This window comes from Colius striatus, chromosome Z, assembly GCF_028858725.1.
Source record: "Colius striatus isolate bColStr4 chromosome Z, bColStr4.1.hap1, whole genome shotgun sequence".
In the NCBI taxonomy this organism is placed as follows: domain Eukaryota; kingdom Metazoa; phylum Chordata; class Aves; order Coliiformes; family Coliidae; genus Colius; species Colius striatus.
In genome coordinates this window covers 78120871-78148253 of record NC_084790.1, presented here as the reverse complement: position 1 = coordinate 78148253, position 27383 = coordinate 78120871, and the positions used below count along the sequence as shown (strand labels likewise).

Genomic DNA, 27383 nt, shown 5'->3' with positions numbered 1-27383 from the left:
CAGCTTAATTTCTGCTGCTGTGGCATGGAATGTTTAATAGCAAAAGCTAGCACTCAGATTCTTCTGTTTCTTAATTATCTCTGCCCTGTCAGCTATATCAGTGAAAACAAGTTACCATTATACAATTCAAATACCAGTAAACACCAAGTTGTGATAAAATAGAGTCTTGTATTACTGTCATTATGGAGAAAGCTGTTTCAGGGAGGTTTAAAAAAATTAAATAAGGCCAATGCTTCTAAATGGCCAAAACCCTGAAGATATCTTAATTATTCTTCAATATCTTAATCATTCTGTAGAATCATGATCTGGCATAATGGCCATTTTAAATGAAAGGTTTGCTGCTCTGAGCAGTTGCCACTTCCTTTTAATTGTGAATTAAAGCATAATTTAGTGTGGCTCTATGCCAGCATGACTAGAAAAATTTCAACACTAACTCTGGTTGAAATAGGAGGGAGAAGCAGTTAGATTTCTTTAAGTAATAGAAAATCACTCACCAAGTTGTATTTTAAAACAAAACACTAGAGCTTTAAGTTGACAAACCGACTTGAGTTAAACCACATATAAAAGTGCTTGCACTGTAAATCTTACAGGGCAAAAGTGACAGTAGGTTATCATTCTGTTTATTAGCATGCACTTTGGAGAGTTCAGGGCAAGTATGGATACGCATTCATTCCGTTTTATGCCACACATTACTGAAAACACATTCTCCATAAATAATTCATAAATGCATTGTCTGAAATTTCAGATTCAAAAAAATACAACATGGTTTTCAGCTTTATGGTTGCTTGGTCTTCAAAACAGAAACAGACAATTGGATGGATGGACTTGGCAAACCTGATAAGAAGCTATCAGTCAGAATTACACTCCAGAGGTAAATGCAAACATCTTCCAGCTCCTGATCCCTGGAAAAGTAAGGTTGTGACAATAGCCCCTGTGCTTGTGCTAGCCATTCCTTGGTAGGGAACAGGAGCAAAAGAGAAAGGGAAGTAGTAAGCAAGTAGTGAGAAGAAAGTGTTCAGTCAGATGCTTGACTTTATAAAGAACATTTATTAGGCAAAGCAACAGTACCTTGCTATTTTCTGTTCATGAGCTGGGTTCATAGCAGGAGACTTAAGAGATAAAAGGACTTTTTGGAAGATGGTATGGTAGGGAGCTAATAGGTTGAAACTACCTAGAAATCCAGAGGAGTTTAAATTTAAGATATAGTATGAATCAAAACACAGATAATGGACTTCCTTTGCCTTGCAAAAAGACCAATTCTTTTGCTAGTCTGCATCACAAATGAGCTCTGTTTGTTCCTCTCTGCTTTTAATTGGTATCACTTAGTTACTGCAAATAACATAGGAACCAGCATCATCTTTTATGCTAGCTATGCTACCAAGAGAGGTGAATAGGATTCTGCAGTTCATCTGAAGTCTAATTTCTGCAGGAGCAGAGCGACCACAATACCCACTCGAGAAACTGAAGTGTGCTTCATAGGCAAGAGCTCTTAAGCTTTATATGCCTTGTGATTCTGTGTCTTGGTGACATTATATATGTAGTTTATGCTCAACTGCTTCTTTTTGCTTCACAATGCATTCAGAAGCCTCACATCAGACAGCAGCTGCTTTTCAGTCAGATTTGCGTTCACTTGCTCTGTTCTGCACATCATCTGAGAGGCACACACAATTTTGGGTATCTTATCTAGTGAAACCCTTGATGCCTGGCCCCTAACAGAACAGCCCATGATCTCCTTGTTCAACAGCCCTTTATTTAAATTCATTCATTATAATTTGCCTGAGAACTAACACAGTAACTGAGCTCAAATACTTGGCATCCCGATGTATTGATTGCTTGGGCACAGACCATACATGAAGGAGCAACAGTCTCATAAAAATTGTATTCCAGTACTCAACTGCTGTAAAACTTTCTACCCGGTGTGGAAGGGTTGGGACTATCTGCTGTTCCATTCATTTCCAGGTGTGCTGAACTCTCTGGGGTAATCTTTAAATCAGTTGAGATTTCATACATCAAAGATGAGGATACATAATTCAGGAGAAGCCACTGAGATAAAACAGTAGCTGTAAAAAATACAGTATGTTGGTGGTGCCTGGTTTAGCATGTCAAAGAGGGGTGACTGCTGGCAAGGAGCTGCACGCAGTCAGCACAAGAGCATGCCGTGTGGCAAAGCAGGTAGAGTTGTTGTAGGCTTCAGAGAAACAAAGGCACTGAATAGGCTTGACACCATGCAAGTACCAAGTTAGAAGGCACCCTACAGAAAAAAACAGCAGTAAAGCACAGAGTACAAGGCACTGAGGCCTGGTGTCCCTTGGCTGTAGTCATTGCACTCTAACAACCCCTTTCAAAAACTTTACACAGGTGGTAGGTGTCCCACTGAGATAAATTACCTGCTGTCGGTTGCTGAACAGATGGGCAGGGAAGTGAAATTTTAGTTTGTTCATTCCCAGCAGTAACTAGCAAAGATGATCTCGGGCTCTGCAGGATTGTTTTCCGATAACCATACACCTGCAGACAGCCCACATTCTTGTTAGAAACTACATAAGGTCATTGATACACCACAAAATATGGTGGTGCATTTCAGGGCTCACAAGATTGCTGCTCATTCTCATTCCTAGTGTCTTTTGAAGATACTATAGGTTGAGAGGGGTCAGAAAGCGTACAAAGAGGGATCTCAACAGGCAAGAGAAACAAGTCCACAATGTTCAACGATGGGAAATGTGAAATCCTTCATCTGAGAAGGTATAACTCAGGCAGCAGCACATGCAAGGTTTGACTGTCTGGAAAGCAGCTTTGTAGAACAAGGACCTGGACACTTGCTGTTCTGGTAGACAAAAAACTGAACAGAGGCCAGCATTGCCAGCAGGTCAAGGGAAGTGATCCTTCCTCTCAACTCAGGCCTGGAGGGACATAGCTGGAGTGCTCTGTCCTGTGCTGGACTCTGAGAACAACAGAGACGTAAACATGCTCAAGCCAGTCCAGTTAAGGGTCATGAAGATGAAGGAACTGAAGTTTCTGACAAAAGGAAAATCTAGGAGAGCTAGGACTGTTATGCCTGGAGCAAAGGTGTCTCAAGGTGGTCCTATCTATGTGTGCAAATACTTGATCAGAGTAGGAAAGAAGATGGAGTCAGGCTCCTCTCAGTGGTGCCCAGCAAAAGGATAAGAGGAAATGGGCACAAACTGAAACACAAGAAATTCCATTCGATTAGAGGTATAAAAAGCTTTCTTACTATGTCACTGCTTAGGCACTGGCAGAGGTTTCCCAGAAAGGCTGTGGAGTTTCCATCTCTAAAGATACTCCAAACCTGACCCAATAGTCCTGAGCAGCCTAATAGCTGACCCTGCTCTGAGCAGGGACTTAGATCAGATGACCTCCAGAGATGTCTTCCAGCCTCAGCTATTCTGTGACTTTGTAGTGAGGTACACATTGAACATATGACAAAATGACAAAGACTGACTAGGAAGGGCCAAACCTATCCATATGGTGCAACCAGGGAAGCTTAAAATGCTTGCAAATCATAAATCTACACGAATCTACACCAATCCACACCAATCCAACCACTGAGAGCTTCTGCCCAGAAAGGTTTACAATTCATTAAAAGCACGATGTATAGGGAAAACTGACAACATATTTAAACAAGGAGTTTCCCTCTTTTCTCCACACACCTTACCAAAGCAGTTGCACCTATTCATACAAATATATCAGCATAGCACTTAACCTCATACATATGTTTTCTTTTGAATAAGATGGTCATAGCCACACTATATGTAACTAAATAAAAATATTTTTAGTATCTTCACTTTAAGCTTGCAAATATTTTTCTGGCAGAAATCCCCAGCTGACTTTACAGCAAGATCTCTCAAAGGAAGCAGAACTCCTACTTAAAAAAAAACCAAACAAACCACACTACAAAATGAATGTGACCCAGGGACTTACCCTTCTATGCAACAACACTAGCAGAGTGCACAGAGACAGTGAAGTCCGCAGGGCGTGAAATTAAAATTTTCACACAGATACAATGAAGTAATGATACAATGTTACAACCTTGGCGAAAAAATCTTCTGGTTTGAGTAAAGTCAATGTCATGTGATGTTACGGTTTGTGCACTGGCAGAAATGGCCTGCTGCTAAAAAGTTCTTAACAAAGCAGAAGGAGAGAAAGCAAGAAAATTGTATGGATAATTACAATAGGCCTACACATTCTAGTGATCTAGTTGTTCCTTAAGATGCTCATCACAATAGTATCTAGCTGTCACTGCAGACTGAGTTAAGAAAGCACATTTTTCTTTCACGCCTAAATCTAGATGCTGAGATGCCATTAAGATATAGGAAAAGGATGATTGAAATAAATGTGAACCTGGCAAGGAACAGAGAGGGAGAGGACATCTCTCATTAATTCAGTTTATTGCCTACGAATGGGGTGGGTATGCAGGTTCCAAATTCCAAGCATATGGATAAGAACAGGGATGCACAGAGCAATTAACAGAGTCAAGCAGAAGCTGGGATAAGCAGCAGCTGGAGCACTGTTAAAGTCCTTCTAGGAATTGCTTCACCTGTTACAGTAAAAAGAAAAAGCAGTGTTGGAACAACATCAACTCCTCAGCAAGGACAAGGTCATTGGAACACGAGTGGAACTTGAAAAATCCCTGGCAGATCCACGTGCAGAGACATAGACACTATTACAAGATCATGACGTGTCAGACTAGACTTGCAAAGCAGGTTACAAACAGCACACTTTATACTACGAATACCCCTGTACAGTGCAACACTGAATTATCAGATAATCTGCACGGAGAAGGAAGCATTTTATTTCTAGGAGCACGAAAAATCTTGAAAACTCCTAAATCATAAAGCTGCTTGCACATTATGATGTTTCAGAGATACCTGATAGACTGACAGATGTGCAGGCATTATACAAAATGCATTTATAGGTCTGAAAAATGGCGGGGTGGGAGGGGCTGGAATCCAAATTCAGTACTGCTGCTTATCTCGAACCACAACTTGGTGATCATAGACACAGAAGTTAAGATCTACCAGTAACACATTTCCAGTAATCCTTCTGGAAATGCAACAACACAAATCCATCCAGCAGTTCACAGGCAATTCCTTACATGGCACGTTTCTCACCCTACTGATCCACAGCGGTACACACACAGAAACATACAGCCAAATGTGACTTAATAAAATCTTCAAGTCTTTAGCTTATTAATTTTTTAAAATTTTCTCATTTCATTCCAGTGATTTCATTAGGTTAGACTTCTTCATCTTTATTAAGAAATAATCAGAACTGAAATGTTTCAATAAACCCAATTTCTGTTTTAAGTAGCAAAAGATGATTCAACGCAGATGAAGCAAAAATGAAAGTTAAAAGTACAATGGCATTAGAGGCTTTGAGAATCTCCTTTAAAAGGTTTTAAGTACATAAATTATATATATTAGTATTCTAGAATGTCTTTGGTTGGTTTTCTTAACAGAGCAAAAAGAACTTTGAAACCAATTTTTTTCATAGAATCATAGACTAGTTTGGATGGAAGGGACCTTTAAAGGTCATTCAGTCCAAACCCCTGCAATGAGCAGGGACATCTTCAAGTAGATCATTTTCACTATGTTCCCTAGCTTTTATGTATTAAGACAAAATCCTTTAAAACTTATGGGTGGAAAGAACCAAAGGACAACAACAACACTTAAGGCATCACTATTAAAACTGGCAGAGCTAATTTTGTACAGGGCAGAAACAACAACATAATATTTTTTCAGTAAAAGATTTAATTTTACATCACCTCTTCAAATTATTTCCTTCCCAACATATTCAGATTAAAAGAAGCAGTGTAAATTTTTCTTTCTTTCCTTTTTTTTTTTGGTCCAGGGAATGTAAATGAAGTATCACTGCATTAAATTATCATACATGACCCCAAATTACCTGGGAGCTAGAAGCACAGGGCACTAAGAAATTTAAATACTAAGTATAATCAGAATCTACGATTACATAAATGGCAAAAAACCCACAAACTATCAAGATGTTGTTTTCCTTTAAGATTACCTAAACGTTGAGGAGATAACTTCTCGCAGCCCACCAAAAAAACAAACTCAACAATGTTCAATATCATGTGGTTTTGAAAAGGAAATTTGGTCTAGGAAGAGAAAAACATCACACCTGCAGTAAAGATTAGTTCACTCAGCTTGAACAAAGATCTGTAACCAGGGACTACATCATCAACTCTTTCCTTCAAATCTGTATCAGAAAACTAAAAGGTATGTTACATGAATCAGAGCTTACAAAAGTGACGCTGGGAGGCTTACAAAACAAAACCTTATTTAATAGTTCAATACTCTTTACACTGAAACACTGCCATGACTTTCTCTACCCACATGTGGAAGATACCTTTTTTTATTTCATTACTCTATCTAGGAAAAATCAGGGCCCAAATATTCACCTAGTGTATCTTACTGAACTAATTCCAGATATGTAACTTTACGAGACTGAGGCTTAAATCCAGATATTGGGGTTTTCCACAACAGAAATGTCTTTTAAAAGATGTGAAGAGATGAATATGTAATTATTTTTAAAATCATTAAAATAATCCATATATTATGGATGACTACCTAAAAAGCTGTGTATGTTAAAAGAAAACTACAATGACAGTCTTGGAATATGTGGAGTTAAAAAACATATTAAGAAGTCTTCTGACTCCTGAGCTAACTGGGCCTCTGGTCTACAGCTAAATGTTGCATGTTCCAAATGTGCCCTCTTGTAATTAAGTAATTAATAGGTTAAAAAAAAAAAAAACCCCAACTCGAAACAACATAACCAAAAAAAAACCCACCACAATAAATTCCAGTCAAAGACTAAGGGTCTTTCTGCTTAAAGCATAAACAAATAACAAATCCCACTTCAAATATACAAAAAATAGGAAATCTGACTATCTGTTAAAACCAAGAGGACATAAAATTATAAAAGAGCATGTAAGGATGATAAGGCCATAGCAGAAAAGCTGAATGAGCTGACACAAATTCACCATGCAAGCACTTAGGAAGGTTGTGAAGCCACAGAGGACACAGAGGAGGACCTGTCTCAACTTGAAGTGTTGAACAAATACATAAAATAGCTGAACTGTAGCACATAACTAATTGCCTAAAGCTGCCACAGTTCTGGGACAAATTTAGGGGTTTTTTTAAAGTGATCTGGAATGATGCAGAAATCTACAACTGAAGAGGTCTGATGTTTAGAACAAGAAAATTGATAGAAATTATAATAAAGAATCAATAAACTTGACATATTGACAGTCTTTATACTAAGTCATAATACACTGGAGACCTCTCCTAGATTTGTAGAACTGTTATCCATCTGAAAAAGGAAAATACAGTTTATATACTCTATCTGGTGTACTAAAAGCTTTCTAGCAAATCTACCACCAAAGACTTAAAAGTTGTCATAAACTAAGAGGAAAATCCATTAATAGATAGATAACCTGTTAAAAGCCAGGAAATAAAGAAAAAACATTAAAACTGGTCTGCTATAAAGTGGCCAGGGAGGTCATCAATGGAGCCTCAAAGAAATCTGTAAGGGCCTGAAGTCTTTAATGCATTCAGAAGTGGCCTAGAGAAAGAACAAATATTGAGATGACATTTGCCGCTGACACTCTGCTATTTATGGTTGCAAAAACAAAAACGGGAGGTCTTTACTGAGGCAGAGAATTAGGATATCATGATGGAAACAAAAAAAAAGCACATGAAAAACTGGAAATGGGGCAAATCAAATAGTATAAAGGACTGATTAATATCCTGAAGTGACAGAGAAGTAAGAATTTATTTTGTAAGTAGGCAATTCACCAGTTGAAAATAATTGAGAAGACAGCTGAGTCCATCTTCTGATGCATGACATGTTTGAGTGGTGCAAGGCCCTGCTCAGACCTCAGAAACACTGCAGTGTCCTGGTCATCTACGTTTGAGTTACAGGGCATCACCACTTCATGTCACTTCTAAAAATGATTCTCCAAAGCAAACTTCCAGTCTTCCACTACCTCAATTTTTATTAAACATGTCACAAGTTTTATTAAGCACGTCACATGATGTCACAAGTTCACACTCTACTGAGGAAGATGCTGGACATTCAATTGCCACATCCACCCCCTCTCACAGAGCATTTGTTACTTAAGCCCTTTGATTAAAACTATGTGAATAACAAAGGCACTGACCATGCAGCACATTGGTTAGCCCTGCATTTGCCTCCAACACATAATCAAAATATGAATGACAAACAACTTATTTTTAGTTCCACATATTCAGCTACAAGAGGGGTAAGATGTCAATATGGGCTTATTTTACAGCCCACAGGACAACAGGTATCACTATAAGGTGATTTAGTTGATCACTGACCATAAAAGAAGCTAAGGATAACTAGCTCAGTTGTCTCAAAATAAGCAAGATGAATTCTACCCTAACTATGCTAGTATCACAGTTCATCATCATTATTACATGGGCTGACCAAGCATGGAGATGTACTGTTTCAGGATCTTGTCCTGAAGAGTTTACAGCCTGAAAAGTCCAGGTAGGTGAAGGAGAAAGAAAAAAGGTAATATATTAATACAATAGAATTTACAAGAGGACAGGGCTAGCCTTTTTTGTGTAGTGCCCATTGACAGGACAAGGGATAATGGGCACAAGCTGGAACACGAGATGTTCCCCTTGATCATGAGGGGAAACTTCTTTGCTGTGAGGGTGAGTGAGCCCAGGAACAAGATGCCCAGAGATGGTGTGGAGCTTTCTTCTCTGGAGGTTATCCAAAACCATCTGGAGGCGTTCCTGTGCAACCTAATTAAAGTGAATCTGCTTTAGCAGGGTGTTTGGACTGGATGATTTCTAGAGATCTCTTCCAACACCTACCAATCTGTGATTCTGTAACACATAAGCAACATGGTTGACATATAATAGAGACAGCTCATGGAAGTATGGCTTCCTAAAGTAAAAGACCATTCTGTATATATTAACCAATTCCACCCATTTCAAAAGAAACACAACCAACCAACATCAAAACAAAAGGAAACTCCTCTGAAAGAAGGAATCAAAAATTATTACAATGCAACGAAGAGGATCATGCAGAATAGTTCCTTAGAGAACCATGAAGAGAGGAACCCAGAATGGTCTTAACTTGCCAAACCCTGTAGAAATTACCATCACAGTAATTTCAATAACATATTTTAAAGCTACAATGCAGAGCACTCAGAATATCAGTGGAAGAAAAAAGAGCTAAATCAGTTTTTTGACAAAGAAGTAAAGCAAAGCACAGAAGGAAACAGATTCTTTTTTAAAGAAAAACATTTTCAAAAAATATTTTGAGACTAAGTTTTCATCACTGTGATTATAAGTGCAAACAAGAATCACATCCAATGAACCAATATTCCCTTAAGACTTAATGTGATATCTGAGAACATGCAAAAGCATGGTGGGGGAAATGTAAAAAAGAAGTAATTAAGACAACAATGAAAATGATAGCAGGAAGCACACATGAAGAGTTAAGTCAGCTTCATAATATGATTTGTACTCTATTTTTCTTTGCTTATTATTACTTTCAAACTACAATCAAGTTATTGTCATACCACTGAATGATGGAAACCTTGCCAACTACTTGAAAACTGACACATTTTCTCTAGCACTGAACATTCCCAGAAGACATTTTCCCCTCATTTTAATACAAAATCCTGTCAGATCCACAGAGCTAAATAAAAAAAAAAAGTAGTAGTATGAAGGATATGTAGCTATAACAGACCTCCTCCAACTAGTCAACTTTGGAATAAAAGGTGATCAAAAAAGACTAAGATCCAGTGCTAGATTAATGCAAATATCTGCCTGTTTGCAAGTGTACTTTTTGATTAAACTGGCATACATCAAGTACAATTAGAAAGGTTATTTATAACTAAGAAATACATAATTCTGCATTTTAATGAGGGTGACAATTACAGCCAACAGTTGCTAATTAACATTAATCCTTTTGCACTGCAAGTCAGAATTTCCCAATATGATTTTCATTGTCAGCAACGGACACGCCAAAACTGTTATTGCAAAGCAGCTATATTAGGTAGGCTGCTGTGACACAAATAGGTGTTCCTGTTGCACACAGTAAAGAAAAAGAAGCTGACGATGTCTTAAATTTGATAACCTCAGATGTAAATACAGAATGTCATTTCAAAATTTACTTGATGTCTACAACACAAAATATAATCAAGGCTTATCATTTTCATGGCTGAACCCAATTCTGAGTTTCCCAAGAGTCAGGCTTCACAGGCAAAATCCGATTTCAACACAAGTTTGAAATCTCCCATTGTTAAATTTGGTTTTGATCCCAGTCCTGGGTTCATATCTGCATTTCACCCCTGAGACATCAAAGCTTTTAGTGATCGTAACTGAACAGTGTAGATAAGGAGTAGTGTTTGCCCAGTCTGTATCAGTTTCTGAAGCAAAACTATTGGAGCAAGTGCTGAAGACAGGAATGATGACCATTGACTGATTTGCTGGAGTAGTACAGCCTTATTGCAAATTCTTTTCTTATACAGATTATCAAGAAAATTTTGGTTCTCAAAGGCACTCAATTTCAAATCCTAGTCTTCCAAAATTGCTCTAATGTATTTCCATTCATTGATGAAAAAATTCTCTGTAAATACATGCCATGTCTATAATAACAACCGTTGACCTAATTATCACTTCTATTTCTGATACTCCTGATCCTCTGAAAGAGAGATGTTTTAGATTTGCAATGCATGTCTTTCCAAAAGAGAAATTAACTCTCTTTTAGCAAAGAGGAGACTGAGGGGGGATCTTATTTACAAATATCTTTACAAATATCTAAAGGGTGAGTGTCAGGAGGTTGGGACATCCCTTTTTTCTACAGTAGCTAGCAACAGGACAAGGGGTAATGGGATGAAGCTGGAACACAAAAAGTTCCACTTAAACATAAGAAAAAACTATTTCACTGTTGAGGTGAGGGAGCCCTGGCACAGGCCGCCCAGGGAGGGTGTGGAGGCTCCTTCCTTGGAGGTCTTCAAGACCCACCTAGACATGTTCCTACACAACCTGATATAGGTGAACCTGCTTCTGCAGGGGGGTTGGACTAGATCATCTCTAAAGGTCCCTTACAACCCTACCACTTTATGATTTTATGATTCTCAGACACCATCTTTTCAGACAGAAGCACTAGAAGCACTGTTTCTCTTGATACTGGTCTTTAACAGGAAGAGAAACCTGGTCCAAACACCATTAGAGGCATAAGATCATAATGTAGCTAGTAAATAAAGCCTCTAGAAGAGTGCTCAGGTGCTCATCATCTGGGTTTGGCAATTGGAGTGGGATCAATGTCAGATAGAAGTAAATGAGAATTGTGAGTACTAGGCAAAGAAACCTACAATGCACTTCTTACCAAAGTGCTATAAAATTCACATTTATTGTGTAAGTATGAGATAGATGGGTTATTTCTACATACAGAGGTGCCCAACTAAAATCAAGATAAGTGATATTAATGTCCTATGGTCAGTATTATTGAACCTCGAGAGCAATAAACTATGAGTCGATAAATATTACATTTGCAACATAGTTAACATTCTTCTACTGTCTCTGGCACTTATTACACATTGTAACCGCAAGTCTACAATACATTATTCATATTTGGGGTGTCACTGAGTGATGGATTGCTGTAAGAGAGGCTGTCCTTTAAATAAATCAACAAATAAAAATGCAAATGTTAACATTTTCAGCCACAACTTTTTCCATCTTGAATAGGGAATGAAAATTTCACATTATATCGACAGCCAGCAGAGAGAACAATTAACAACCTACACTGTGAATAAGAGAGATTAATTTGCCAACGTCTGGTTTTATCACTTGCGTACGGAACTGTATCAGACTTTTTGTGCTGCTGGCTTTCTCAGTGACTAGGGAAAGCTTGTGTCTCCTACCACATTTAGCACCTAACTCACCACTCCACTCCAAACACACTTCAATCTCTTTAAATATCCACAAGTTAGATTTGGAATGAAAGTTCTCTGTCTCATCTTTCTTTTAAATTTTTAACAGCATCTGATCCTAAGGGGGGGGGGGGGGGGGGGGGGAACCCACTGTTTTGGGCAGGGCTTGCTTAGACTCCACACTAGAAGGAACTTCATAGTATTGTCTTAAGAGTAGAATCATATTTAAGCGTCCAACAAACACAGGTCTGAAAGGCAACTACTGCTTAAGTAAGGCAGAAGCTTAAATCTCATCACTGTCGTATTTCCTAATGCTCAGTGTAACAGATCTCCTCTAGACTATTCCAGTGTGCATTATTAAGTATACAACTGCACATTGTATTTTACATCAGATATTAATTTGCTTAAAAGTCCCTGAATACACATTCACCTGAGATGTGCTGGGCAATTGGGTAAATAGTTTTGTTTTTAAAATGTCCCTAAGCACAAATTTACACAATACAATCTGTTTATAAAAACTCCAACAGGCCACTGTAGTCTAACAGATAATAATACAGCTCAAATGCAGTATTCATATTGCAGGAACTTCTAAATCACTTATTTTAATGGCTACGAGAAACTTCAAGACAATGCATTCAGCTAGCATTAAAGTTCTGATTTAAAAATTAAACAAGAAAACATAGGCTTAATGTTGAAATCCCACACTATTACTCAATCCCGTAATTTACCTAACTGTTCTTAAACTCACCTCTTAGATGCCCAAAGTGAAAAATGTTACAGGAGAATTATCTGTTTCCATGGTGAGCAGAACAACCTTTGCCCGTGCCTTTTTAAGTGCTTGATTATCTGCAGTGTTATGGGACTTACTGAGCCAAACTCAACACTACAACTGTTTCTGCGTGGGGAGAGCCTGACAATTACATGAAGGCTGCAATCAAATTAAATGGTCTTTCACAAGGCACAATTTACAAGAATTTTTAATTTTTTCAAGAAGTTAATACTTTGATTTAGAGCTGTTTCACTTCTGTTTTGCAACACAACACTTGTTTTGCTGAAATCAGCACCTGATTATACCTACGGTAAGATCTAGGCTATGTAAAAACTTCATTACTAAATGAAAGCATACAAATGCCACTGCCTCCCCTTTCCAGCTCCTTTCCATCGCACAGCTTACACTCAGTCTGTCTTCTAGATAAACAACAGTTTTGAAAGAGATGGCCCTGGTCACTAAAAAGGTAATGTTTAAGGCAGTCAGAGGAACTACACTTTAGTTGGTAAGAAACAAACTTATTCTTTCAAATTTCCCCAGCTTGAACCTTGAAAAATCAAATATATCAGCTTTAGTCTAGATAAATAAGCAGCACAAGGAATAGAAAAGCTTTCCAGACCTGCTGTGAACATGATTTCAAGGGGCTCAGGCAGGTGTAGACACTTGGCTTAAGAACACTGGATAGCCACACATGCAATGCTTGGCTGTATTGTGAAAAGCAGTGACAGGTATGCATAGCAGCACGATGGGCAAACAAATCGACTATTGGCCAAACTCAGGATGACAGGTAAAGAAATGCTATTTATCTTTCAGAGATATCACTGAAACCACCTCATGGACATTCATTCTGCAAGTCTGGTCCTTCTACAAGTTTTAGCACTAAGGCTCTCAAAGTACACACTTTTATCTTCCATGGATATTTATTTCTTGTTCCAGACATGATTCACTCAGAGACAGAGAAGAAAGTAGGACTGCAGTGATTCCTCCTCAAGCACAAAGTAGCTGTAACACACTGAAGCCTCCAGTTGAGCTCTGCCAAGACAGGCTATCAAGCCAACATGTCTTCTATCTGCCATGCCTGCTTATCCAGCCAGCCCTGCCCAGAATCTAGGCTAGCACCCTGATGCCTCATGCTGGAAGGGAGCCTCTGTCACTTTCCAACACCTTCTCCCTGGCACACTTTCCACTGCTGCTACTGCTGAGTGCCAGGGTTTGTGCTAGTTAAAGCTGGCACAAACATGAGTTGAATCTAGCCCTATAAATTTAAATAGTCAAAAGTAATTAGGTTTACACGTACTGTCGAATAAATAAATTTGCTCTTAGGCCAGGGCTTTGTGCTGCAGGTTTCAGGTCCGTGTCAACTGTTGTGGTTAAACTGTGAACCCCCTCTCTCCAAATCACAGATTATAACGAACATGCTGACAAATCTTAACTTTAGTGGCACAAAAGCAGCAATAATTCTCAATATTGATTAATTTAGTTAGTTAAACCTGCAGTCTAAGCTTATAACCATTCAGTGATAAATTGAGACTGACCTGCTGCCCAAGCAGGTTTTTTGATGAAGGATAGGATCAGCTTTAGGTCTCCACAGAAATACTTGTCCATTTACCATTTTCAATTAGAGAAGGCCATGAGTAAGGGAAAGAACAACATGGCTGCTTAAACTGGTCAATTATACTTACATCAATGGAGAGAAAGAAAGCGAGGAAGGGAACACCCCAGAAACACAGGATTTTTCAAATTTTGTCATCAACTGGTAAAATAAAACTTTAAGGATGACAGCTAATCAGACTCCTTTTACTGATCACTTTATCTGATATGATTTCTAACAGTATATTTCAACAAACGTTCTACTCCCCTCTGTGAAAAAGAATGGGCCATCAATCCTTGTGAATAAAATTCCTTTTCCTGAGCAGTTGTTGTATGACGTGAATAATTATATCTGCTACTCAGTGCTTGAATGGAATCTCAACTCATCACTGTTACATGGTATCAAGCAGTATCTTTACACACTTTTTATCTGACATTACTGGCTTGAAGAGGTAACCCTTGCTTCTAAGAGAAATGCCTAGGCAATCTGGTGGTGTATGTTTGTTTAAACATACAATTACTTGTGGGAAATAGAGCCCAATCTATCTCAGTTCTTAAATCCTCCCAGAATTATCATCCTTCCTTCTGAAGGGGAAAAAAAAAGTGTTTCCATAGCAAGTAAGTACAAATTTGTTAATATTGATAGTGGTTTTTCACCTATTATATATCACAAGTTCTCTCAGAAGATAGAAATAAACTGCCAGATGCTGCCAAGAATACAGGGATGATATCAAGCATACATTTTCCTAGTCCACAGGGCCAAGAGAAGGTTAAATCTGACTTGAGCCCTCTCATTCTCCAAGAAACACTTAACTCTTCTTATGAATGATCCTACATGCTTGTCATCACATAGCACAAAGTCATACAGCTAGTGGTGTAAAATACAGCAAATTCAGACTTTAATTGCATTTACTTTGTTGCTTAACAAAAGATTTTATTATGAGAAAATGTGGGGTATGATAGACAGGCAGGTATTGTGTGCTGTTTCTCCTAGGCACTAAATGCTAGAATTGTAATCCTGCCTAAGGAAAGCAAGTTGTTTTTAGACTCTTAAGCGTAACAACAATACTGCTTTCTGTTTCTTCATTGGAGCAGAAGTGATAATGCTGCTTTTCCAGTGCATTTAGTGAAGATATATAGTATAATCAGGAATTGCTGACTTAATGTGATTTTGTTGCTTGTCATTAAACATAAAATAACTCTGGTACAAAACATTTTTAAAGAAATGTCATTTGATAAAATGGGGGTGGGTTGTGAAATACAGAGGGATTAAAATCTTCAAGTAGATTTAAAACTTAACAGGGGTTAACATCATCCATTCAAATTATTTACAAATGTTTTTAATGTGTCAGGTCTTGGAACAGAAAATACTTTCTGTTCAAAATCTAAGTAAAATGAAAATGTTAGAACTTGGCATATTCCTGCTTTTCTTATTCTAACAAGCAATTTAAGGCTTACTATAAATGTCAAAAGGATATGGCAGCTTTTAGTTTACATTATCCAACCCACACTAGCATGGAATATCATAGAAATTCACTCACTTCCCTGCATCTAGGAGAATTTGACAATTATGTTTGCAGATTCGTAAACCTAGCAGCTTACCGTGAAGTGTCATGTTGGATTGGTGACATGGTTGTGGCTGCAAGCTCTCTGCTTCTCCGTATCAGCCCAGGAGATGTAGCTCCATCCTTCCTAAATCTCGAAGTTGTCCCTATAGAATGAAGACAAGCCAGACATCAGAAGCTAGTTGATTTTGGACATATTTCATGATTCTGCTTTATTACAGAACACTGAGATATTTCTTCAGTGACATAAATGCAGCAGAATGGCAACCCAAGAACTAATCAGTTCACAGTACTGTGCATAGCTTGCGTTTCAGGATCACATAGAATCAAATGTGTAGAATAAGTCACACTTTACAGCCTCCATCTTACTGCCTGAAGTTTTACAGACTTGTGCAGTCATCATTTCTTAAAGAGGTCCAAAGGATGCAGCTTGTTTCACAGATGCAGTTCTCATGACATGCTATACTAGTTTTCAAAGTGTAAATATCACTGTAACAGTATTTTGCTTTTGACAAACAGAACGGTTAGTCCTTTCCTTCTTTCCTCTGTCCCACAAAATCCCGAATTACAACAGAATCTGGGCTGAAAAATGAAGTCTGGAGGTCATGTAGTCCAATCCTTCATTCAAAACAAGGACAAGAAGATCAGGTTTAAAGCACTTGTCCAGATAGGTTGTGAACTTCTTCACTGATAGTGAAACTGCCTCTCTGGGCAACTTTTCTGGTTCCAGTGTTTGACCACTCTCACAGTGAAAAATGTTTTCTGTAGAGATAATCAGAATTTCCCTAGCTGTATTTTTGTCCCCACTGTCTCTTGCTCTGTTGCTTATGACTTCCAAGACAGTATCATTCCCTCTTCCCTACATCCTCTCCTTGGGTAGCTGAGAAAAGCAGAAAGATCTGTGCTAAATAATTTCTTCTTAAGGCTAACATTTCCATCTTTTTCAGCCTCTCCCGGTAGGTCCTATGCTTTACCCCTTGACGGTCCTCATTGCCTCTGTTAAACATCCCACATTTTGTCAATGCTCTTGTTGCACAGTGGAGCTGTGCACCAGACATAGCACTCTAGAGAAGTGGAAGAAGGCGAAGTGCTACTTCATTAACCCAATGAGGACAATTTTGCTACTATGGCCCAGGAGGAGGTTTGGTTACTCCATCACAGAGGCACTCTGCTGACTCGTATTCAGCTTGCTGTTCAGCAGAACACCCATTTCTTTGCTGGCACAACTGCTTTCTAGGTTGTCAGTACCCAGTTGGGCTTGAAGGAACTGGCATTTCCCTTTGTTGAACCTAGACAGGTTTCTGCCAAAACATTTTCCCAGTCCCTTGAAGTCCTATCCTTCAGCATACTGCCTACTTCTCCAGTTGGTGTTGTCTGCTTGAAGATGCATCCTGTCCTGCTGTTCAGGTAGTTAATGTTAAGTGGCTAACTACTAGCAACTGCCTGCCAGCTGGACTGATAGTAACCCTTTGAGGCTTTCCAGCCAATTTTCCACCCATCCTCCATCTTTCACCCACCTGCCTGAGAACTGGACTTTAAAGATCTAGTCGGACAACATGCATAGACGTAGTCAGAGGTAAGTGGAATAGGCAAATTAGAAGTTATCTGATCTACTACACAAAAGCCTGGGGATTTGTGCTTTTATCATTTTGCCTAATTATCTCTATCCAACCAACACCACTTAACGAAAGAGTAAGTATAGGGAAAACTACAAGTCTCAGCAAAAATTAAAGTCAAATCAGTACTTAGCTTTTTAAGTAATTCTGTCATGCCTAAATATTTCTCAGCTCTGTGAACAGCAACATTATCTACCATCCATGCTGAAACATGAAGTAACTCAACACGATTGTAATTCCAGCTTCAGTGCAAAATTTATAGATTATCAAGGGATTAAGATATTTTAAAATAATGCATTGATTAAAGATGCATATAAATTCCTACAAAACAATAAAATCACACGTTTTAAGGTGTATTCTAGAGAGGCTAGCACAAAAATTAAGAGTCCTTATCATCTTGCTATAGCATCTTATGCTTCAGTTCCATGCAGTGAAAAAAATCTTACATATAGTTAATCAGTGAAGGAACTCCTGGAAATATCTTGAGGATGTATGCTAATTGTGTGTCCCTGGTAACTTGATAGTGTGCCAATCTATGATGAGAAGAGTGGGTATGCATATAAAGACTGGAAGCTTCTTGCTTAGACTTCTGTCTTTATGATCAAATATGAGATATTCAGAAAACATTTCACATGACAGTGGAATGAGGCAGATGGATTTTGAGAAGCTAATACCAAAGTAATAAAAGCATGGTGAGAATATATTCAATTCCTAATAAAAGAAAAGGCTGGCATACTGTCAACATGCTACATTCATAGCAAAGTTGATGCATGTCTCTGAAAAAAAAAAATATGGACTCAGAAGTGGCCAATACAACCTCAAGGGGACTGTTCAAAGACTCAGGTTTGAAAATATTAGCAGGACTAGAAATAGAAAGCAAGAAAAGGAACTACGTGGGAATATACAGAGGCTGTCATGCTGCACAGACATAAAACAGAAGTAGCAAAAAATCCTGAATAAGTGCATATGTAAACAAATAAATGCTTCAAAATACATCTCGCAAAAGACATGCAAGTCCATTGATGGAAAAGAAACACCAAAGGGCAGACAAGCCTGTGAATAAACAAAAAAGATTAAATCAATAATGATCTTAAAATGTCCACAATATTAAAATAAATAAATTAAAACATATCATGTGAAAAAATAAAGGAAAGGAATATTGGCAAGTAAGAGATAATGAAGACCATGTTGATGTATAATACCCGCCTATATAAAGCTGATGAAAAGAAATTATCGGGGGAGAAAAAAAATACAAACTCTTTAGTCTGAAGGATATATATTTCAGGGCTAAAGGGAATTAGTTAATGAATTTATGAAGTGACTAGTAATTATTTATGAAAAGTCATAGAGAACTGGGGTGATACAAATGACAGCAAATTAATTAGATTTGCAGGTGTTGGAAGACAGTATGAGATTGGAGACCTTGCAGATGATCTAGAGGAGCAAGAAACGTGGAAAAAGAATAGACACGGTCACCCTTGGGAAAAAAAAAAAAGAAAAAAAAACCCCAAAAACAAGCTCATGTATGGTGTGACAATCTAAATTCTGACAATGATGGAGAGAACCTGGAATAGCAAAGAATAGCAAAAGCCAAACTAGATGTAAGCCTGGAAGATGAGCTACCCCCAAAGCAATTATTGATGTCTTCTAACGGTAATGTTAAGAATACTATTTTCTATTTGAGTAGCTTTGTATAAGAATGATTTTAAGAAGATTAAAGACCCATTTGAGAAAATTCAAATAGCTGTAAATTTCTGCTTGAGAGACAGGCAACCAAAACATGAAGAAAGTAGAGAAACACAGCAGGCTACATTTTGAGAGAGTAAACCCTAGGAATGGATAAATACAGCTGAGGTTGGTTCAAGCAGTAAAGGGATGAAAGAAATCAAAGAGAAATTTAGGTTGATAATCATTAAAGAAATCTTTATGAATCAAATACTACTAATATTCATAATACTTAAAATTTCTATAGTACTTCACACTATCAAAGTACTTCACTAATATTAACTAATTGGTCTGTTCAATTGTAGGGAAGAGTCTTCCCTTAAGGGAAGAAGTTCCAGATCCTGAAACCCTAAGAAGCTACATTAGAAAACCTATTGAAAAACAAACATTATACAGAAAAGTCAGGCCCTGGAAAAGTGCAGATTCTAAGAGCTAAAATAATTTTCCTTCTCTGGCTTTTTCTTTAATAAACAGAAAGGAAAGCTATGCATGCTATACAACAGCATGTAGATCCTATGTCCCTCAAAGAGAGACAAGGGGAAATAAATGTTCTTTCTTTGGCTCAGTGCAGAGCTATTTCAGGAAGGGTGCAAAAAGATAGAATTGAAGTGTCCAATATTTCTGAATGCAATGGATGGACTCTGGTTTAGTTTCCCAGCCCAAAAGTAAAATTTACCATGAAAGAAACAAAGAGAACACACATTTCTGTACTCCAGTGATTTTTAACTAGACAAGTTGTTAGATTTTAGTACAAATTGACATAGCTGCTGGTGACACCAATAAAAACAATTTACTACTGAAAAGATCTAAGACTTGAAGATTGCTTTGTCTGCTTAAAGTTTTGTTGGTAAAACTAAAAAAAGTTTGACTAAACACTAAAGCATATGAATAAAAACTAAGGAGAAAACCAAAGTAGGAGACAAAAAGCAGTAGTGAGAGAATATAAATTGATTGCTTAAGCTCATTTGGTAAAATTCTACCATGAGGAGAGAGCAGAAGTGCCTCTCTCACTCATGAGGTGATGCGACCATGATAACAATGCTCTTCTCATTACTAAACACCTGCACGGAGAAAGTAAAAGCGGATTTATTAGGAAATCATCCTTTCCAAACTCCCTGTACCCACAGTAAGTGAGTAGTCCTGTAAGCAGTAAAGCCTTCCACCATTTCAATATGGGAATGGTTTCGTGATTAATCATTTTATCTTCTCAAAAAGAAAAATTAGAATCCTAGAATCATTGTAAGGGACCTTTAGAGATCATCTAGTCCAATCCTCAAACATTGAAATTAATCTGACAAAGGTAGCTGAAAAGGCAACATCACAATCTGATACAAGTACCAGTGCTGCTGTGGAGGGACACCGTCATGAGTACCCCCAGACACAGCCACCACTTTAATGGAACAAGGAGATTATCCAGTGAGCCCAAAAGCCCACATCAACACTAGAAACACACTAAAGTGCACCTGGAGAAAGTCTACAACCTGAAGAATACAGAATTCAAATAGACAAGCCAGATCAAAGCATGAGAATAATAAACCTCTGTAGACATAGTTTAACATCTGTCAAGAAACTTTCAGTGGACGTGTTTCTGTACCCAGTATCCAGCACTGCTGTTTTCTGACCAAAAGGCCACCTTAAGGTACGTGGCTAAATGTCATCAAATTTCACACCACAAGAAATCCTCCTGTTCACATCATTCTCCTTTCCCTTCATCACATGGCTTGGCTAGAGCTCAGGTATATGAACTACAGAGGAAGGTTTACTTCATACTGACACAACAGGTACTGAACACATTCCGATACAGACCCCCAAACTTGCTGGCTCAGCACTCTGATGCAGTAAGGCAAATATTGTATTTTTATAAATTTCACCACAAAGCACAATGTTAGCATCCCTTGTTTTCTTTTTTCAAGATTCTACATAATTTCTTCCTAATTAAAAAAAAAAAAAAAAATCTGAAGCAGAATTCCCAGCTCAGCAACAGCTGGGAACATCCAGCAGAAGCAAGGACAAGGGACTGCTAAGTCCAGAGTTAACTAGAATTAAGAAACTGGACATTGTGCCCCAGTGATCCCCAAAGATGGAAAAAAACCCCACTTTAACAAGCATACAGACATACTTGTAAAGGAGTCCGAACATATAACAGAGGGAAGCCAATTAAAAAGGTACTAAATACAGAAGACTTCAACTCCAGTGATTAGTGCCAGGTAATTTGCCTCGTGATAAACAAGCCACTGAAATCAGTAATAGACCTGAGGTTGTTCCACAGCTTGAAAGCTTTCTCTGAACTGTGTCTAGTATCACAGCAAGTGCCAATGTTTAGAAGTTATATTTTGCCATACAGCTCTCTATCTTCAAAGTCAGCAATCCCGGTAAGTGTTTGCAAATGATATCCACCTTCTTCAGACTTGATGCTGACCACTACAATCACTAAATCAGTGTTACGTGTAGCTCAGTTACTGTGTGCAATAGCCAGCTGCAGCTTGTAACTTCTCCTAAGTACTACAAAATGAAATGAATGAACGAACGAATGGACGAAGAGGCCAGGTTGGATATTTTTCCTCGAATCTATGGAAAATAAATTACTTTTTGGAGACTATTCCCATCCAATGAACAAAATCCATCATCCACCTGTGAAAAATCTCAATTTCATCACCACCGTATTGAGAGGGAGGGGGGAGAAGGAAGAGGAAAAGAGAAGAAAAAAATAATGATAGCTGAAAAAAACATAAAAGAAAACCATCAGTGAAAATTGCCCCTGAAACTTTGCAGAATTGTAACGACTTTCTCTTGCTTAAATTGATTGGTGTAGCAATGTTATAAAGTGACTATTAGGATTCATTGTGCACAACAGAAAGTGTGAAATGTCAGCAGACTATACAGCAAAAGTAATGGGTCCTGAACCCCTGTTAGTCAAAAATGATTTTGTTTCAAATTAGAAATTGATTTTTTTGGACACAAGCCCTTTACAGGCTTCCAACTTTTGTAGCTGTGCCTTGGAAGAGATTAACCTCAGCCACTGTTTGGGTCCAGGCTGATGATACCCTTTTGAAAGTTTCTTCACAGGCACTGCTTTTTAATGTTGGTACAGTCTTAACCAATAACACAAGTTATTTGTTCCTTTAAGAACTGCACCACATTTCTTCTCATTTTACCATTTTCTTTATTTTTATGCTGACATATACAGCAAACTGGCTGACAAGTTAAAATAAAAAAAAGCTACCTCATAATTGAACCAAGGATTATGTTCAAGGCTCAGCAGTGAAACATCCAAGCTGTTTTTGCTCACAATCCTTTCTCTTCCTAAGAAAGGCTGCTCTTCTGCTGCTTAAGCAGACGTACTAAGCTAAAAGCAGGATAGATTCTAGTTGTACTGACATCCCTGTGCAGCAAAATATCAGGTTGTAATGGTGGAGCCATTACTTGGGCAGGAATAGAATGTGAAGAAGATTACATTTCAAGAGCAAGCCCCACTGTATTTATTCTCTCTGCTTGCTGGAGAAGCAAAAAGAATTGTTGAAGTAGTTTTTTGAGATTAAAGGGCTATTTTTTCTTTTCCATTCAGGAACACCAGCCAAGAAGATCATTTGTTATTTACTAGGCTTTCTATGCTTTCTATTATTTTAAACATAGCTACATTCTCTTGGGCTGTTGAAGCAACTTGAAAACCTTTCCCTCTAGTTGTGCATTTTACTGATACACTCTTAGAATCATAGAACTGTTTAGGTTAGAAAAGAACTCCAAGATCAAGTCCAACCCTTAACTCAGCAGTGCCACATCCACCACAGCTACACAGCTTTTACATACCTCTGGGGATGGCGACTCCACCACTTCCCCGGGCACTCCGTTCCAAGGCTTGATGATCCTCTTAGGGAAGAATTTTTTCCTAATCTCCATTATAAACCTCCCCTGGTACAACTTGAGACCATTTCCTCTTGTCCTGTCACTTGTTCGTTGGGAGAACACATCAACTCCCATCTGACTACAACCAGGTAGTTGTAGAGAGCAATGAGGTCTCCCCTCAACCTCCTCTTCCCCATACTAAACATTCCCAGTTTCCTCAGCTCCTCCTCATAAGACTTTTCATCAGCTCCGTTGCTCTTCTTTAGACACACTCCAAACCTGAATGTCACTCGTGTAGTGAGGAGCCCAACACTGAACACAGCACACAAGGTGCAGCCTCATCAGGGGGACAATCACTGCCCTGGCCCTGCTGGTCCCATTATTTCTGATACAGACCAGGATGTCATTGGCCTTCTTGGCCACCTGGGCACACTGCTGGCTCATATTCAGACAGCTACTAACCAACACCTCCAGGTCCTTCTCCTCTGGGAAGCTTCCCAGTCACTCTGCCCCAAGCTTGTTGCGTTGTCTGGAGTTGTTGTGACTCAAGTGAAGGACCCAGCACTTGGCCTTATTAAACCTCACACAATTGGCCTCAGTCCATCACTCCAGTCTGTCCAGATGTCTCTGTTGAGACTTTCTGTCCTCAGGCAGATTAACATTCTGGCCCAACTTGATGTCCTCTTCAGGCTTACTGAGAGTTCACTCAATCTTTTCATCTAGATCACTGATAAAGATGTGAAACAGAATTGGCCCCAGCATTGAGCCCAGGGGAACACCATATATAAGCAATTTCTAAATGCCATCAGCACACTCATGGGTCTACAATACAGTGCGCTTTCACTTACCTTTCCTTGACTTGATGCCTTCTCTTTTGGTTTGCGTCAGAAGAGTTTGTCCACCTTCCATGTTTGCACCAAAACCAATCATTTTCTTCATTGAATTCCTCCCAGAACTGCTCCCAGGTGTTCTGGAGATTTTTCTCACTGGAGGCGTCCTCAGAAAACAGTCCTCATGCTTCAACACTGGTACACTGGAAGGAAAGAAAGATCACACTGTTACACAATGCATTCAGGCCTTTCAACACCACACCCAGCCCTCTTCCCTGCTTTCACTCTCCAGAAGCATAACCATCATGATGCTGGTTGAGCTCTTATTGAATCCATTTATAATGTCTGAAAGCAGGGTGCCTAAGGATTGAAGAGCTACGAATCTACTTTTTCAGGAGCCTTTGGTTGTCAGCAGCTGACAGCACTCTAACAGTTACATTTGGAGTTTCGTGTCATTTGGTACATTCCTTAAAACTTTAGGTTCACTGTTTCCTGGGTAGTTAGGACAGGACGAGGAGGATGAAAATACAGAAAGTACTTTGTCCTGAACAGTGGAGCAAGGTTGGAAGAAAGAGTAATTAAAAAAATGCTCACTTTGCTAGGATAAAGAGGAAACAGAGGCAATTCATGAAGAGAAAACTGCAGTAATGGTTTGCCAAAGGGAAGTGGATAATAGAATCATTTATGTTGGAAACGATCTTTTAAGATCAAGTCAAAGCATTAATGCAACACCACCAAGTCCACCACTAAACCATGTCCCTAAGCACCACATCTACATAACCTTCAAATACCTCCAGGGTTGGTGACACATTGATTCAGTATCAAAATGGATAAGAATAAATAAGACAAAAAGAAGTGATAAGAATGAACAGAAGTACTTATGAGGAGGGAAGAGAAACTGTGAGCAAATCAGTGGTACAGCAAGAGCAGCAGTTTGTGTACAGCAAGAAGAGAAAGCTAACCAGAACCATTATGGCTCAAGATGAACCAGACTGAACAAGATCGTAAACACTGCACAGACAGAGCCAAGAAACAAATTTGGTGATGTGAAGCAAGGATGAGCTCAGTCTCTGCAAACACAGGCAATAACAAAATATTTTGCGAAGACAGGAGGCTATGGAGACCCATCTTTCTCTCAGTAAAGACAACTTACTGCTTTCAAAGTCTGCTCTCTGGAAAGCAACTACTGATTTATGTGGATTCCCAAAAGTCATTAGCCCCATCATTGTTATAGAAAGCAATTAAAATCACAAAAAATATCCATGGGTTACCCACACAAAGGAATAGATTCATTCCAAGATTATAATGCTCTGCTTGCAATCATGGGAGTGACACATAGTTTCCATAAGTTAACTGAAGTTTAAACAAATGTTTTTCCTGTTTGAGCACCAGTTTTACACGGGCAACCCAAAGACTGCCACAGACTTTGCATTATTTGGGATACAGCTTTGTGGAGGCTGATTTACAAGAATCTTTCACTGAAAAGCTTACACTACAGAAGTCACTGTATATCTGAGGAAAATTTCTCATGTTCCCATCAGAAAATGACAGCTAAATAAAAAGTTTCAAATCAATACGTCATTGTTTAATAAGGCCCACTGTGTCTGTTGAACAATTAGTATTACTCCTGTATTATTAATGCAGAACATTATATAAAGGCTCTGTAAAGGCTCATGACCTGTGATAACTGATTGAAGTGTTGGATAAAACTTCTCTGAACAATCTCCATTTACTTTAGGGCTCCAAACTATGCAGCTGCTGATAACATTGCAAAGTGTTATTAAAATTTATGGTGGACTAAATTAGTATCTTATTTGAATTATATTAATTTATTAACCTACTAATTTCCACAACCCAGCATACAGCAAGTGGTAGGTTTGGACTCTAATAACTGTTTAAAGAGGCTTAAAGGCGTAACACTTGACCAGAATTCTCTGATAATACAAGACTTGATTCCATTTGTCTGTACCTAAAAACACTGAGGCTGTCATTATTTAGATGCCTTCTGAGTTGTTAGAGTACATTTAATTACAACCTACAGGTCTTTTGTGAAGACAGTGACCTTTGGCTCATAGATGAGGAGGCAATTACTCGACTGGTTCTGTCAACATCATCTACACAGTGCAGTTACCTTCAGAATACAGAGTTCTGGTTTAAATAACCTCTGCTATGGCTGAGGCAATTCAAAAAGAAACAGACACCAAGAAGTTTTCTTTTATGAAGAAGCTAATTTATGAGGAAATATCAAAAGCAAGTGTATTTGCATTTATAACTCACCAAACAATTAATTAGAGCCAGGTCTTTTAGTATTTAACAGAAAAAAAACTCATGCTAAAGTTTTTCTCAAGTAAGGAAAGAGTTCAATCATAAAATGACAATCTGAGAGGTGTGCAGACGAAGGAAGGGAAGGAATAATGCAGACAGACACAAAAATTTCAATAATTGACAAGGTACTAAAATGAAATGAAGAAAACATAATGGGAAAAAAATAACCTATTTCAGAACATAGTTACCTATTCACCTATGGGATAATAAGTAAAATCAATGACATGACTATTACAACCTTGAAAACTTAAAAGCAACATATGGTCCATGGGGATTGGTTACGTATAGCTAGAGAGATTAAGCAACAAAACAGGCTGTTCACTCTTTCCAAATCCAGCAATCCATCGTATCACTCAAATGCAGTGTGGTTAGCAGGACATCCTGTCGCTCGTCACATTTTGAAACTATTACCTCAAACTATACAACAGAGGAGACTACCTAAACCAAGTCCTTATTAACCTACCTAAGCTACATACGAAGGTAGGAGTTGTAGACCAGAAAGACGCATGTCTCAGCACTGCTGTCTCCTTATGAATATCGAAGTACATCACCAACAAAGGAAAACACACCTTGGATAGTTTTTTCCCATCTTGTCTGTGCCTCATATCGCGATATCCCTGCTGAGTGTGAATGGCAAATTTTAAATGTCATTCAGGACCCATTGAATCCTGCTAGTATTTGCATTCCTTAAAAAGTAGAAAAACATTAACCTTTTGTTTTATTGAATTAAAATGCCATGGAAATGCTGATGTAGTCTTCAGAGACTGAAATACTTATACAAAGAAGAATAGCTGTCATTTATTAGACACAAAGAACAATTACTTGATAGGATGCTTTCTGACAAAAAGCAGATTGGTATTCTTATCATAGAAAAGGCATTGTAAAAAAACCCAGCTCAGACCTCTGAGACTTGAATAATTTAAAGCTGCATTTGGTGCAATTTGAATTTTTCTTTAGGGAGGCAAAGTTAAATACCTTTAATTTGTTCTAATTATTTCAAATTTGCAAGTTAATTATGGCTGATCATTAAATAACAAAAAGGACTATCGTCTCCATAGAGTTTTACCTCCTACCCTCTGCATTACTTAAGCTAGATTTTAGTATGCATGAATTAACTTTCTAAATAATCACACGGTTTGACTAAATGGCTCAGTGAAATGAGCTCTG

At 38.3% G+C, this 27383-nt stretch overlaps 1 protein-coding gene across 3 annotated transcripts in view; it reads right to left on the bottom strand.

Moving 5' to 3' along the window:
• The window catches only part of KIAA1328 (KIAA1328 ortholog), a 179857-nt gene that overhangs the window by 18812 nt on the left and 133662 nt on the right, over positions 1–27383 (bottom strand). For all 3 annotated transcript variants that reach the window (XM_062017931.1, XM_062017932.1, XM_062017933.1), the window contains 2 exons: positions 23910–24094; positions 15915–16023 (listed from right to left, as the gene is read on the bottom strand). In XM_062017931.1, coding sequence (XP_061873915.1) covers positions 15915–16023; positions 23910–24094 — 294 coding nt within the window. The remainder of the gene's footprint in view (positions 1–15914; positions 16024–23909; positions 24095–27383) is intronic.